The sequence below is a fragment of the Salmo salar genome, chromosome ssa01 (genome assembly GCF_905237065.1).
Source record: "Salmo salar chromosome ssa01, Ssal_v3.1, whole genome shotgun sequence".
Lineage (NCBI taxonomy): Eukaryota > Metazoa > Chordata > Actinopteri > Salmoniformes > Salmonidae > Salmo > Salmo salar.
The window spans coordinates 55171259-55185952 of NC_059442.1; the positions used below are offsets into that span (position 1 = coordinate 55171259).

Genomic DNA, 14694 nt, shown 5'->3' on the forward strand with positions numbered 1-14694 from the left:
TTCTGTCAAACCCGCAACCAAAACAATCTCAGGCTGTATAGGCTGATTCTGCAGGCCTAAATTTCATTTAGAACAAAACTTATTAGATTATTATATTGAGTTAGACCTGAGTTAAAGCCTACCAAAACATGTCTAACACACAACACTCACTAGCATCCTAAACTCACAAAATAAAAGTATTCTAATCTCAAAAATTCCGTCAACAGAAACAAAAGAACAGATCTCTGATAAACTCTATATTCTACATCCAAGTATAGCTTTGTCATAGTGGGAATAGCCCACTAACCTTGACCTATAAATCCCAATTGTTGAAAATGACACAGGAATGCAGATGGGAGACTCAAGCCTTCCATAGCCTATTCAAATTTGATTTTGAATTGGTCAAACAGGCTATAGCCTACCTTTAGTCTAAATCAATGTTGATCAAAACAGTTAAATGGGATAGTTTGTAATATTGCTCAGTAAAAGAATAGGCCTACGGAATATTAGGTTACAGACAAAAGTTAACTATTTGCAGCATGCTTGCAGTCTGGCACACTATCACATAAAACAATCCTACTAAAATATTTGGTCAACAGAAATAAGGCAAACATTTCTGAAAACCTCAATGTTCTACATCTAACTATTGGGATGTCATCATTAAAATGCTAAGCTGTAGAGCACAAATAAATTATTTTAGATACAACTGAAAATGCACAGTTAAAGTTTACTGTCAGACAAGTAAAAACTATTTCGCTGGCTTGCGAGGCAATAAATCTGCATTTTATGTGATACAGACCCAATCCCATTTGGATCCAATTCTCTCTCAGCTCGGACATGTTTGGGTCGGATCTGGTCCACCTTGGATATACATTTTGTTTTTTAAAGACCGGATCCAGTTGGGGTCAGGTATGAATTTAACGGATTTGGTTCGGATCTCAATTTTGGGATCTGAGAAAAACTCTACCTCATCTTTCATTGGCAGTAGTTTGATTATATACATTTTTGTCTTTTCTAAATTAGATTGTTCTCCATCTTTCTCGCCCTCTTTCTCTCTTGCCCTTCCTATCTTTCTCTCTTAATTATATTCAAAGGGCTTTATTTGCATGGGAAACATATGTTTACATCACACATACACAAGAGAGAGATACTATGTAGACTCAGTGAGCATAGCCTTGATATTGAGAGGTCAACATACCAGACCTGGCTCTCAAGAGAAGAAAGCTTGATGATTAGTTGATTGTTTGAATCATCTGTGTAATACTAGGGCAAAATGTGCACCCCATTGTTGTCCCAAAGACCAAGTTTTGGAAAACATGATTTATCTTCCCACTACTTCCCATGATTTATCTTCCAACTATTTGCACATTGCTAATAGTAAAACAAATATTTCCCATGCCAATAAAGCCTCTTTGAATAGAGAGAGAGAGAGAGATTGTTTCCTATGGTCGTGAAGGAAAAAAGGCGAGTCAGGTAAAACGCCACACACAGTCCTCATTATTTAAATTAGCCGACGTCATGAGACTGACTCTGTTCTTGGAAATCAAAGTATTTTTCAACTACAGCTGTCAGTATCAGATACAGTATTACATTTTATAAATTCGATGGCTTAAGTGTCTTCACAGGTGATATCGAATTGTTTAAGGAATTACACAAACACCATTGCTCACCAATCCGTATCAGTGCTTGTTTGGTGAACAAGATCTCATTGGAGTTAATCTCAACTGGTTGGACGAGCCGCACCCGTGGAAAGAAAAGGACCCTGGTGTCGCTCAGGTGTTTACTCCATCTTGGTGCTTTGTGCTGGACGGTCACAACGCTTACTAAAGGACATTTCGTTTGTTCTCAAGGTTTCAACCATGACGATTTGGATTGCACTTCTTCTTGCGACTTTCGCAGTGGGTGCCTCAGCTCAATGTAAGTTCATTTTTAATTTAAGCATTTTAACAATGGGAAGTGTTTATTAGCATGTCGTTTTTTTTATTTTTATGAGAATACATATTTAAGTAGCCATAATCTCTAGCCAATTTTGATAGTTCGAGGCAGTCCGTCCCAAAATTGATAGCTAACAAGTTAACTTTTTTTTTTGTTATTGACCTCTGCGTTTCGCTGCCTAGCCCTAAACAGCCAGCTCAAATCAAGCATTTCGGTATGATAAACCAATTTGTTTATGGCCAAAATATTACAATGACGTTGCATGTTACACAATTTGTATGTTTCCTTTATACATTGGACATAATTCTCTTCCAACGAGACTAGTTTCGGTGTGTTAAAGAGTGGGGGTCGGGAGGTATTGTTGTGTGTAACCAACGCCCAGTTCGAGCTCTCTAACGTTACCTGTAGGCCTACACCCTCTATGGGAATTCCTGTTGTTTTTAACTGCTTCCGCTCTAATAAACAGGGCTATTTATTACTCCATTACATCGCCTGTTGTTGGCCTCATGGTAGTCTGATTAGTCAGCCTGTAATACACTTTTTAATTGGTGTAAATACAGCCTAAAACGAATGTTTGCAAACTCGTGTAAATGTTCCTAACTTTAACGAACCATATAACCGCTACCTACCGGGTCTCTATTTAAGTCGGGTAAACAACACTTTCGTGTGGATATTTCGTCTCATATCGGGCAACTGTTGGCCAAACCGCACAGAGAACCAAGTCATACTTTTTTAAATGTAAAAAAATAAAAATACGTTCTGGCTTGTAAAGAAATGTACACGACTTTGCAAGTATTAGTTTCAGGCTGTACCAATTGTGTATTTCAGACTAGCCTCATGTTTAATTTGTCTTCCACAGGCAAATGTGACAGTATGAAGTGGGCTACATGCGATGGCACCCCTTGCACGTGTAGCATTATGGTTGAAGCTGGTATGGCACAAAACCTGAACTGCTCTACATGCAAGTACCTCTCTCATTACTATGTCAAGCAACATTAATCTCATTTGGGTAACTTTTTAATACTTCCTGATATAAGTATTACAACTAGCCTACATCCATTTTATTAAAAAGGGGTTTGTGGGTAGAAACTGTTTTCTGGGACTGGTGTGTCCAGTGTTATTTTGCCTATGAATGATTCTTATAGTCTCTTATCCCTCTGTTAGTGATCCCCAAATGCTACCTGATGAAGGCAGAGATGTACCGTGCTAAGAACAACCTGTCCACTCGTACTGGAGGAAAGCCAGTTGAGACCGCCTTTGTGGACAATGATGGTATCTATGACCCGGTCTGTGAGGCCACTGGTGCCTTCCGTGCCAAACAGTGCAACAACACTGAGGAGTGTTGGTGTGTCAACAGTGCTGGCGTGCGCAGAACCGACAAGGGAGACAAGAGCCTCAAGTGTGAGAAGCTCGTGGAGACCTAGTAAGTTTATATCATGTGTCTAGAGATTAAGAATCATGGGTTGCCATCATTCGTGCAGGATGTGGCTTCAGCTTTAACTTGTGTACAGACGGGGCACACGTATTATGCTAGTGAAACATCAATTCAGGATGATTAAGAAAAGGTAAGTGATAGGATGAATCTAAATTCTGATGACTAGGCAATTGTACTGGGTATTGAAATCTAACCCCGTCCCTCTCTCCTCCAGTTGGGTTCGCCTGGAGCTCAAGCACAAGGAAGTGAGCAAAGCCGTGGATGCTTCTAAGTTGCAGGCGTAAGTATTTGTCCGTTTCATGATATTGGGGTCAACTTCACATTTCACGAGTGCTATAATAACACGTGCATGAAACTACTCACTGAACTTTGTCCTCCTGCAGTGCCATTGCAAATGCCATCGAGACGCGTTACAGCTTTGACAAGACCCTTGTGAAGGAGGTGGAGTATGACCCCGACGCTCGCATGATCATTGTCGATGTCCAGAAGGCGAAGGGAGACCGTAAAGCCGACCTATCGCGTATGGCCTACTACATGGAGAAAGACGTAAGTCATGACCTCTCCCCTCCCTTTGCTGTTTCACTTCAGTGACGCATATCATGGTCTCCCTTGGCATATGTCTTCTGACCTCAGTTAAATAAAACATACTAAAATCAAAACCCAGATTATTGACCTGCGAATATTCCATGTTATTCCCAGGTCAAGGTGCTGCCCCTGTTCGCGAACCAAGAAAAGTTTGCGCCCAGTGTGGACGGTCAGAAGCTGGAGATGGAGAACATCTTGGTGTACTATGTGGATGAGGAGGCTCCCACCTTCACCATGAAGAAACTGACTGGGGGCATTATCGCAGTCATCGTGGTGGTCATCCTGGCCGTGGTCGCCGGACTGCTGGTCCTTTTCTTTGCGAGGAAGCGAGAGCAGAAGTACAGCAAGGCCGAGGTGAGTGGTCCAACATGTTCCTCTGATAACGAGGTTAAGGAAGCATTTGAAACACTGCATCTATAAGCTGTTCCTGTTGTGGTCATGGTTTTATGTATACAGTAAGGACATTAACCACATTTTAAAACCATACTGGCACATTGAAAAACCAATTGCCCCGTGATGCGTAATGTTTTGTTTGGTTGCTTTCACTTTCAGCCCAGAGAGATGGAGGCCCTGTAGACAACCCTTCACCAGTCAGTTCTACGCTGGAATATTAACAGCTTGTATATAGCCCTTTAACAAAACATTGTTTGCAATTGTGCTGTTTTTAATAATGTTACTTGAGGGATGCCGTTTTTAAAGGACTGGTCTTTTTATTTGGCACTGTTACTACCACAAGCGTCTTTGTATATAAACGGTTGTCATTTAAATCCTAATGTCTGTAAAATGGCAAAGCTACAGTGCTTCAGAAACACAGGATACATGTCCAGGTTGATTTAAATGCATCAATATTTTTATTAAATGAAGTCTGAATGCTGCAGACTGTACAGTTTCATATGCATTTTGTTTTGATGGATTGTCTGTTTTTAATAAAGTGTCTTCAAATATATCCTTTGCCTTAATTTTGTTACAATCCATTTATTTGCCTCTAAAATGACAAGGGGGTTCTTAAACTGAGTTTAATGGTGTTCAGCATTAGAGCCAGGTATACCTTTAAGGTTGCTCAATGGAAAATTACTGTGCAGAGTCACACTAATGGGGGAGGGGAACAATTGGCATGAAATTACTTTGTTTCCCAGCCTGGCTAACTAATGAGGAATATACTCAAATCAAGTCTATAAAAAAAACATATCTAAACTAACATGGTCACCCCTAAACAAGTTTATGGCTAGTATTGGTCTTGAGTGATACACATCCATGTATTGTAACTAATTATTTGGTCACAAACATTTAGCAGATGTAGCTAAATGCTTGTCCCTAGCTCCCAACAGTGCAGGTAAATGAGGTACTTCATGACATGCCTAGTTACACAACTCTTGACTTGATCCCAGATGAGCTCGGTTAGGGTGGAAACAGTAACCACAATGTATGCTTCAGAACCAGTTTCAACACTCCAAACCAATGTATTCCGTTTGTATTTGGATATACTGGTGAAGAGACTAGGGTGTGTTCACCTGTTCAGTATCTGTGATACTCTGGAAATGCTACCGGTGTCTTCATGGACCTTACGGTCATGGGATCATTATGTTAATGTATGTCTTTTTCAGGTAGATGAATTACGACCTTGAATGTGGGGATTTTTAATGAAAGATCTCATTGAGCTTGTTCACGTGAACTAAAATAACTTTGAGAATGTATGTCAGTCGACTGAGAAGGGCCTGCGTGTAGATACTATGACCCCACCTATTTCGTGAGGGATGTGGTTAGTCAACCTCTGCTCTGAAACCATTTGGCATTACGTCAAACCTGTTTGTCAAGTTGAGGTCCTCATAATACTCAAGTCTACAGAGAGCCATGTTATTAGGAGGTGGCATGCCAACCTGTATATAAGGCCCTTAGTGTTAGAAAGTTAAATCAAAGTACAAGGTCATAGCGCATCAGTGGAATTCTGTAGCGAGACTGGTTAATAGTTTATATCAGCAGTTATACAGAGAAAGATTATTAGCCATATTGTCAGGTTAAGATTCACCTTTTTAAACAGTATTGTATTTGAAAAGGTACCAGACAGGCAGTCATTACCGCATTAACACCAGAAGCTATCCACGGATAACCTGTCCCAGCTTGCTCACATTGTTTGGTTCTGGAATTTTTTACAAGCAGTACAACTAGGTAGCATTTTGGGATGTGTCTGAGTGTTTCCAGGTGTTACATTATTGGACCAATGAATCGGGCACCTTACTGTAAAATCACTGTCATCATACATTTGGTACATTAATGACAAAGGACTTTCTTACTGGAGTTTCTCTTTTTTCTTTAAATAAGAACTAAAATACACACATATACAAAAATAGCTTTATCAAGGAATAAATAATAGGCATTTTCAATAGTCATTACCAATTGCTTTGCCTATGTTTCCCTTTCAAACTCTTCTTCCTTTTATCTCATTGTTTCCCCCTCTCATAAGCAACACAAAGTGCCTCTAACTAGTTTAGACAGGTTTGGGTGTTGTATGTCCCCTTTCCCCCTACTCCTCCGTACCTGGAATGAGGGTGTGTCAGTTCCCGGCAGGCCCTATTAAGCTCCACAGCATCTACCACAGAACAGCCTATCATGGGAAGTTAAAGTGCCTTTTGGTCCTAGACTTGAAGCTCCGGTACCGATTGCCGTGCGGTAGCAGAGAGAACAGTCTATGACTTGGGTAACTGGAGTGACAATTTTTTGGGCCTTCCTGACACCGCCTTGTGTATAGGTCCTGGATGGTTGGAAGCTTGACCCCAGTACGCACTACCCTCTGTAGTGCCTTACGGTCAGATTCCGAGCAGTTTTCATACCAAGTGGAGATGCAACTGGTCAGAATGCTCTCGATGGTGCATTATAAGCTTGCATTTGGGAATGACATACAGCAAGAACTCACATAGGAAACAAGCAGTTCAAAATTCTAATAAATTATCATACTGATCTAAAAATATGCTTTCCAGTTATTCAAAATTGAATAAATAGTCATGCTTTGGTTTAAATTCCTGTCCTCTGAGGGAACTTGTCAACTGTCACACCTTCCCAAACTCCTCCCACTTCCACTGTAACACCACTGCTTTACTTTCTTAGATGTCTCTTTGCCCTCACAGGCCCACAACTCTTGTGAAACAGCGCACATGCTTTTCAATCACTGTCCAATATTATTCCATCAATCCACTCTCTCAAACACCACATCCTATCACTGAACAACAGCCTCTTTGTGGCACTACAGTCTCCTTTTCACCTCATTTAACACCTGATTTGCTTAACACTATTTTGCTCAAAACATTTTTTTTTATGCTTTAGTTTGTGTACTTTACTGTATATATACACACACGTAGGATGTCGTTTTTTTCTTTAAATCGCTGGAGGATGTCTTTAAGACAAAAAAACAGGTTCTATGTTCCTATTTCTTAATCTTGGCTGATCTGAAAGAATAAGTGAAAACATGGTGGTCACTGGTCACCTAGCAGTAATCTAGTAGGTTGAGTTTCGGACCATTTCAGTTTCACCACACTACACGCCACTCAGTAACCCAGAGGGCACGACCATATCATAACATACCAACTACTCTGTTCATAAAGCAGTCTTTCTCAATACTGTACTGTACCACTTCCACAGTACCGTGCATCACTCACTTCCATTGCATACTTTCCGATGTCTCCACAAACTAGTCACTTACACCACTAACCTTTCCTTAATCTATGCACATACAACTAACTATCATAAAATAATCCTCTTCATCTATCCAACCGTAAGGCCAGTTTGCTAAAACAGCAGCCTAACTAGCTAAAACAACATCCTACGTTATCCCATATCCACTAAATAATCATATCCTACATGGCACTTGTTTTTAAAGAACCAATAAGGAATGACTACATCCATTTTTGGACTGTTAAATGAATGATAAATATGAATATAAAGTTGAAGTCGGAAGTTTACATCCACTTAGGTTAGAGTCATTAAAACTCGTTTTTCAACCACTCCACAAATTTGTTGTTAACAAACTATAGTTTTGGCAAATCTACTTTGCGCATGACACAAGTAATTTTTCCAACAATTGTTTACAGACTGTGCCTTTAAACAGCTTGGAAAATTCCAGAAAATGATGTCATGGCTTTAGAAGCTTCTGATAGGCTAATTGACACCATTTGAGTCAATTGGAGGTGTACCTGTGGATGTATATCAAGGCCTTCCTTCAAACTCACTGCCTCTTTGCTTGACATCATGGGAAAATCAAAAGAAATCAGCCAAGACCTCAGAAAAAATTGTAGACCTCCACAAGTCTGGTTCATCCTTGGGAGAAATTTCCAAACGCCTGAAGGTACCACGTTCATCTGTACCAACAATAGCACGCAAGTATAAACACCATGGGACCACGCATCATACCGCTCAGGAAGGAAACGCGTTCTGTCTCCTAGAGATGAACGTACTTTGATGCGAAAAGTGCAAATAAATCCCAGAACAACAGCAAAGGACCTTGCGAAGATGCTGGAGAAAACAGGTACAAAAGTATCTAAATCCACAGTAAAACGAGTCCTACTGTATATCGACATAACCTGAAAGGCCGCTCAGCAAGGAAGAAGCCACTGCTCCAAAACCGCCATAAAAAAGACAGACTATGGTTTGCAACTGCACATGGGGACAAAGATCGTACTTTTATGAGAAATGTCCTCTGGTCTGATGAAACAAAAAAAGAACTGTTTGGCCATAATGACCATCGTTGTTTGGAGGAAAAAGGTGGAGGCTTGTGCACTTCACAAAATAGATGGCATCATGAGGGAGGAAAATTATGTGCATATATTGAAGTAACATCTCAAGACATTCCAGTTAGGAAGTTAAAGCTTGGTCGCAAACGGGTCTTCCAAATGGACAATAACCCCAAGCATACTTCCAAAGTTGTGGACAACAAAGTCAACGTATTGGAGTTGCCATCACAAAGCCCTGACCTCAATCCTATAGACAATTTGTGGGCAGAACTGAAAAGGCATGTGCAAGCAAGGAGGCCTACAAACCTGACTCGGTTACACCAGCTCTGTCAGGAGGAATGGGCCAAAATTCACCCAACTTATTGTGTGAAGCTTGTGGAAGGCTACCCGAAACGTTTGACCCAAGTTAAACAATTTAAAGGCAATGCTACCAAATACTAACTGAGTGTATGTAAACTTCTGACCCACTGGGAATGTGATGAAAGAAATAAAATGCTCGAAAAACTCACTCTACTATTATTCTCACATTTCACATTCTTAAAATAAAGTGGTTATCCTAACTGACCTAAGACGGGGAATTTTTACTAGGATTAAATGTCAGGAATTGTGAAAAACTGAGTTGAAATGTATTTGGCTAAGGTGTATGTAAACTTCCGACTTCAACTGAGAGTATATATATACACACACACTACAGTTCAAAAGTTTGGGGTCACCTAGAAAAGTCCTTGTTTTTGCCTTCTAGGCAGAGTTGCAAAGAAAAAAAACAATCTCTGTCCAGTGTCGGTGTTCTTTTGCCCATCTTAATCTTTTCTTTTTATTGGCCAGTCTGAGATATGGCTTTTTCTTTGCAACTCTGCCTAGAAGGCCAGCATCCTGGAGTCGCCTCTTCACTGTTGACGTTAAGACTGGTGTTTTGCGGGTACTATTTAATGAAGCTGCCAGTTGAGGATTTGTGAGGCATCTGTTTCTCAAACTAGACACTAATGTACTTGTCCTCTTGCTCAGTTGTGCACCGGGGCCTCCCACTCATCTTTCTATTCTGGTTAGAGCCAGTCTGCACTTTTCTGTGAAGGGAGTAGTACACAGCGTTGTACGAGATCTTCCGTTTTTTGGCAATTTCTCACATGGAATAGCCTTCATTTCTCAGAACTAGAATAGACTGTCTAGTTTTAGAGGAAAGTTATTTGTTTCTGGCCATTTTGAGCCTGTAATCGAACCGACAAATGCTGAAGCTCCAGATACTCAACCAGTCTAAAGAAGACCAGTTTTATTGCTTCTTTAATCAGAACAACAGTTTTCAGCTGTGCTAACGTAATTGCAAAAGCGTTTTCTAATGATCAATTAGCCTTTCAAAATTATAAACTTGGATTAGCTAACACATGTGCCATTGGAACACAGGAGTGATGGTTGCTGATAATGGGCCTCTGAACGCCTATGTAGATATTCAATAACAAATCTGTCGTTTCCAGCTACAATAGTCATTTACAACATTAATTAACAATGTCTACACTGTATTTCTGATCAATTTGATGTTATTTTAATGTACCAAATTTTTTCTTTCAAAAACAAGGACATTTCTAAGTGACCCCAAACTTTTGAACGGTAGTGTATATATCTTTATATGTATATATAGCCATTGATTATTGAAGAATATTACTTATAAATGAACTTCAACTATCATACCCCATCAGAACCCAGATATAATGTTGTTTTACTCAAATGTTTGTAAACAAAGTCAATGTAAACAAACACTGTTTAGCTTCACAACACTTTGTTATTGTTTGAGCTCCGGATTGGCCCTTTAAGGCTATATCATACAAACACTGATCATTTTGGTTTCCTTTAGTTATTTCACACCCAGAAATAACACAGAAAGCTCCTCTGTTGGACATTTGCATTATAAGTCACAGTAATACAATAAGAAAAGTATCCAGAGGTACAAAAGTTAAAAGGCAGGAAGTAAATTGTCTACAGAGTTACAAAGAATATAAAACAAGCAATAGAAGATACTGAAAAGCTTAAACCACAGAAGGCTTTGGAGTTTAAGGCTGTCTGTCAATAAATAATACTGACATTGCTCTTTGGTACGTGAAGAGAATAATCAACAGCTGAATTAATGAAAGTGTCCTGTGATGAGACATGGCTCACTATTGACCATTGTACCATGTCATAAGTCTCTGCACTGGAGTTCCTCAGTCCCCTGTCATGAGAACAGAGAAGAGACTGGGTGGTGTTCATTAAGCCACAACGTAAAAAGAAAATGGTTGTTTCTCATTGGACAGGTTAAGATTGTGCCTCCCTGTTTCAATCCATTTTGTACCTACTGAACACAACACTAATTCCACGTACGCTGCTGATACCCTGGCCGGATATATGTGGTTGTACTTACAGCCTGTAGGGGACGATCACAGGAGGAGAGCGAGAGCTCACAAGAGAGAGGGTGAGTGAGTGTGTGTTTATCACACACTAACCTTGGAGGTGATCACAGGAGAGTAGAGTTACAAAGAATATAAAACAAGCAATAGAAGATAGGCTGGGTTTGGGTTTCTGTACAGCACTTTGAGATATCAGCTGATGTACGAAGGGCTATATAAATACATTTGATTTGAGTAGCGGTGGTGCCCTGCTAGGTCTGCCCACCGCTGGTGTTTACATTTACATTTTTAGTCATTTAGCAGACGCTGTTATCCAGAGCGACTTACAGTAGTGAATACATTTCATACATACATTCTTTTTTCTTTTTTCCCCCGTACTGGTCCCCCGTGGGAATCGAACCCACAACCCTGGCGTTGCAAACACCATGCTCTACCAACTGAGCCACACGGGACCGCTAAGGAGCAAGTGTTGACTTGCTCCTTAGCGTTTTGCTCTTGAGATTGACAGGCTGAGCCACCAGTAAGACGAGGGCAGAGAGGTGGTGGGGAGTGGCTTTCTGTTTGTTGATGGGCGCTGTTGATGTAGCTGGAGATGAGAAGGTTCATCTTTCTGATCTGCCAAACAAAATGGGACCTCCTCACATGAGTGCAAATCAACATGCACAGCTAATTTGAGCCTCTGACTCTGGAAGTGGCTGCGGTGAGAGAGTAGGAGAGTGAAAATGCACGAGAAAGAGAGAGAGAGAGAGAGAGAGAGTGTGTGTGTCTATGTCTGTGTGCCTCACACACACTTACCCTGGAGGTGACCATGGTGAACAGGTGTTTCTCTGTGGGCTTGTCTTTGGTAGCATTACTGCCGATGCTCTGGCTTACTATTAGCATAAAGTCCTGTCTGCAGGCTCCAAACATTATCAGGTTCTTATAAGGGTGGGACACCAGTAGTTTCTACACAGTCAAATGGAACATGGAGAGTGATAGGCGTAGTGAGAAGAAAGACAAGCAGGAAACCACAGGAAACCATGCATAAACCCAAAGACGAATACAGACTCCACAGGTAAAGACAGACATATAAATGAGCTAATGCCATCCTCATGCACTGCCTGCCACAACAGGCAGGCATCCTGCACTGAAGAGGGCATGGTGGAGTGAACAATCACATGGACAGAGAGACAAATCAGGGGAGAGCACAGAGAAATAACAACAGGTGAACATCTCTATGCCATTCAATGCAAATAATACATACATGCATATCAATTTTTTTTTCTCATTTAACCTTTATTTAACTAGTCAGTTAAGAACAAATTCTTATTTACAATGACGGCCTAGGAATTGTTGGGTTAACTGCCTTGTTCAGAGGCAGAACGACAGATTTTTACCTTATCAGCACAGGGATTCGATCTAGCAACCTTTTGGTTACTGGCCCAACGCTCTAACCACTAGGCTACCTGCGGGCCCGCTCTATGACATTAAACGATAACAATCATGGCTTCATAAAGGCTAACTCTAAGATGAAGTAAATCACATCTGTTACTAGTGTGTACCGGAAGTACACGATACAGTGCCTTTGGAAAGTATTCAGACCCCTAGACTTTTTACACATTTTGTTACGTTACAGCCTTATTCTAAAATTGATTAAATAAAAAAAATTCCTCAGAAAACTACACACAATACCCCATAATGACAAAGTGAAAACTGTTTTTTTTTATTTTTGCAAAATAAATAAATGAAATACCTTCTTTACATAAGTCTTCAGACCCTTTGCTATGAAACTCAAAATTGTACTAGGCTGCATCCTGTTTTCATTGATCATCCTTGATATGTTTCAACAACTTGATTGCAGTCCATCTGTCATAATTTCAATTGATTGGACATGATTTGGAAAGGCACACACCTGTCTACAGTACCAGTCAAAAGTTTGGACACAGCTACTCATTCAAGGGTTTTTCTTGATTTTTACTATTTTCTACATTGTAGAATAATAGTGAAGACATCAAAACTATGAAATAACACATATGGAATCATGTAGTAACCAAAAAAGTATTAAACAAATCAAAATATATTTTATATTCTTCAAAGTAGCCAGCATTTGCCTTGATGACATCTTTTTACACTCTTGGCAATCTCTCAACCAGCTTCATGAGGAATGCTTTTCCAACAGTCTTGAAGGAGTTCCCACATGTGCTGAGCACTTGTTAGCTGAGTTTCCTTCACTCTGCGGTCCAACTCATCCCAAACCATCTCAATTGGGTTGAGGTCGGGTGACCGTGGAGGCCAGGTCATCTGATGCAGCATTCCAAAACTCTCCTTTTTGGTCAAATAGCCCTTACACAGCCTGGAGGGGTGTTTTGGGTCATTGTCCTGTTGAAAAACAAATTAAAGTCCCGCTAAGCACAAACCAGATGGGATGGCGTATCGCTGCAGAATGCTGTGGTAGCCACGCTGGTTAAGTGTGCCTTGAATTCTAAATAAATCACTGAGAGTGTCATCAGCAAAGCACCCCCACACCATCACAGCTCCTCCTCCATGCTTCATGGTGGGAACCACACGTGGAGATCATCCGTTCACCTACTCACATGGCGGTTGGAACCAAAAATCTGAAATTTGGACTCATCAGACCAAAGGACAGATTTCCACCGGTCTAATGTCCATTGCTCGTGTTTCTTGGCCAAAGCAAGTCTCTTCTTCTAATTGGTGTCCTTTAGTAGTGTTTTTTTTGTTGTTGTAGTAATTTGTCCATGAAGGCCTGATTCACGCAGTCTCCTCTGAACAGTTGATGTTGAGATGCATCTGTTACTTGAACTCAGTGAAGCATTTATTTGGGCTGCAATCTGAGGTGCAGTTAACTCTATTTAACTTATCCCCTGCAGCAGATGTAACTCTGGGTCTTCCTTTCCTGTGGCGGTCCTCATGAGAGCCAGTTTCATCATAGCGCTTAATGGTTTTTGCGACTGCACTTGGAAAAACTTGACATTTTCCGGATTGACTGACCTTCATGTCTTAAAGTAATGATGGACTGTCGTTTCTCTTTGCTTATTTGAGCTGTTCTTGACATAATATGGACTTGGTCTTTTACCAAGTAGGGCTATCTTCTGTATACCAACCCTACCTTGTCACAACACAACTGATTGGCTCAAACACATTAAGAAGCAAAGAAATTCCACAAATTAACTTAACAAGGCACACCTGTTAATTAAAATGCATCCCAGGTGACTACCTCATGAAGCTGGTTGAGAAAACGCCAAGAGTGTGCAAAGCTGTCATCAAGGCAAAGGGTGGCTACTTTGAAGAATGTAAAATATATTTTGATTTGTTTAGCACTTTTTTTTGGTTACTACATGATTCCATGTGTTATTTCCTAGTTTTGATGTCTTCACTATTATTTTACAATGTAGAAAATAGTGAAAATAAAGAAAAACCCTTGAATTAGTAGGTGTGTCCAAACTTTTTACTGGTACTGTATATAAGGTCCCACAGTTGACAGTGCATGTCAGAGCAAAAACGAAGCCATGAGGTCAAAGGAATTGTCTGTAAAGCTCTGAGACAGGATTGTGTCGAGGCACAGATCTGAGGGGGAAGGGTACCAAAAATTGTCTGCTACATTAAAGGTCCCCAAGAACACAGTGGCTACCATCATTCTTAAATGGAAGAAGTTTGGAACCACCAA

At 40.4% G+C, this 14694-nt stretch overlaps 2 protein-coding genes across 6 annotated transcripts in view; one reads left to right on the forward strand and one right to left on the reverse strand.

The window, feature by feature from the left end:
* The window catches only part of LOC106605150 (adhesion G protein-coupled receptor E2), a 49265-nt gene that overhangs the window by 31249 nt on the left and 3322 nt on the right, over positions 1-14694 (reverse strand). The gene's annotated exons all lie outside the window — the stretch shown is intronic.
* On the forward strand, positions 1687-4878 carry tacd2 (Tumor-associated calcium signal transducer 2). Its single transcript, NM_001141460.1, has 7 exons — positions 1687-1896; positions 2774-2875; positions 3079-3337; positions 3564-3629; positions 3733-3895; positions 4049-4288; positions 4487-4878. The coding sequence occupies exons 1-7, from the start codon at positions 1839-1841 to the stop codon at positions 4508-4510; spliced, it is 912 nt and encodes a 303-aa protein (NP_001134932.1). The 5' UTR covers positions 1687-1838; the 3' UTR covers positions 4511-4878.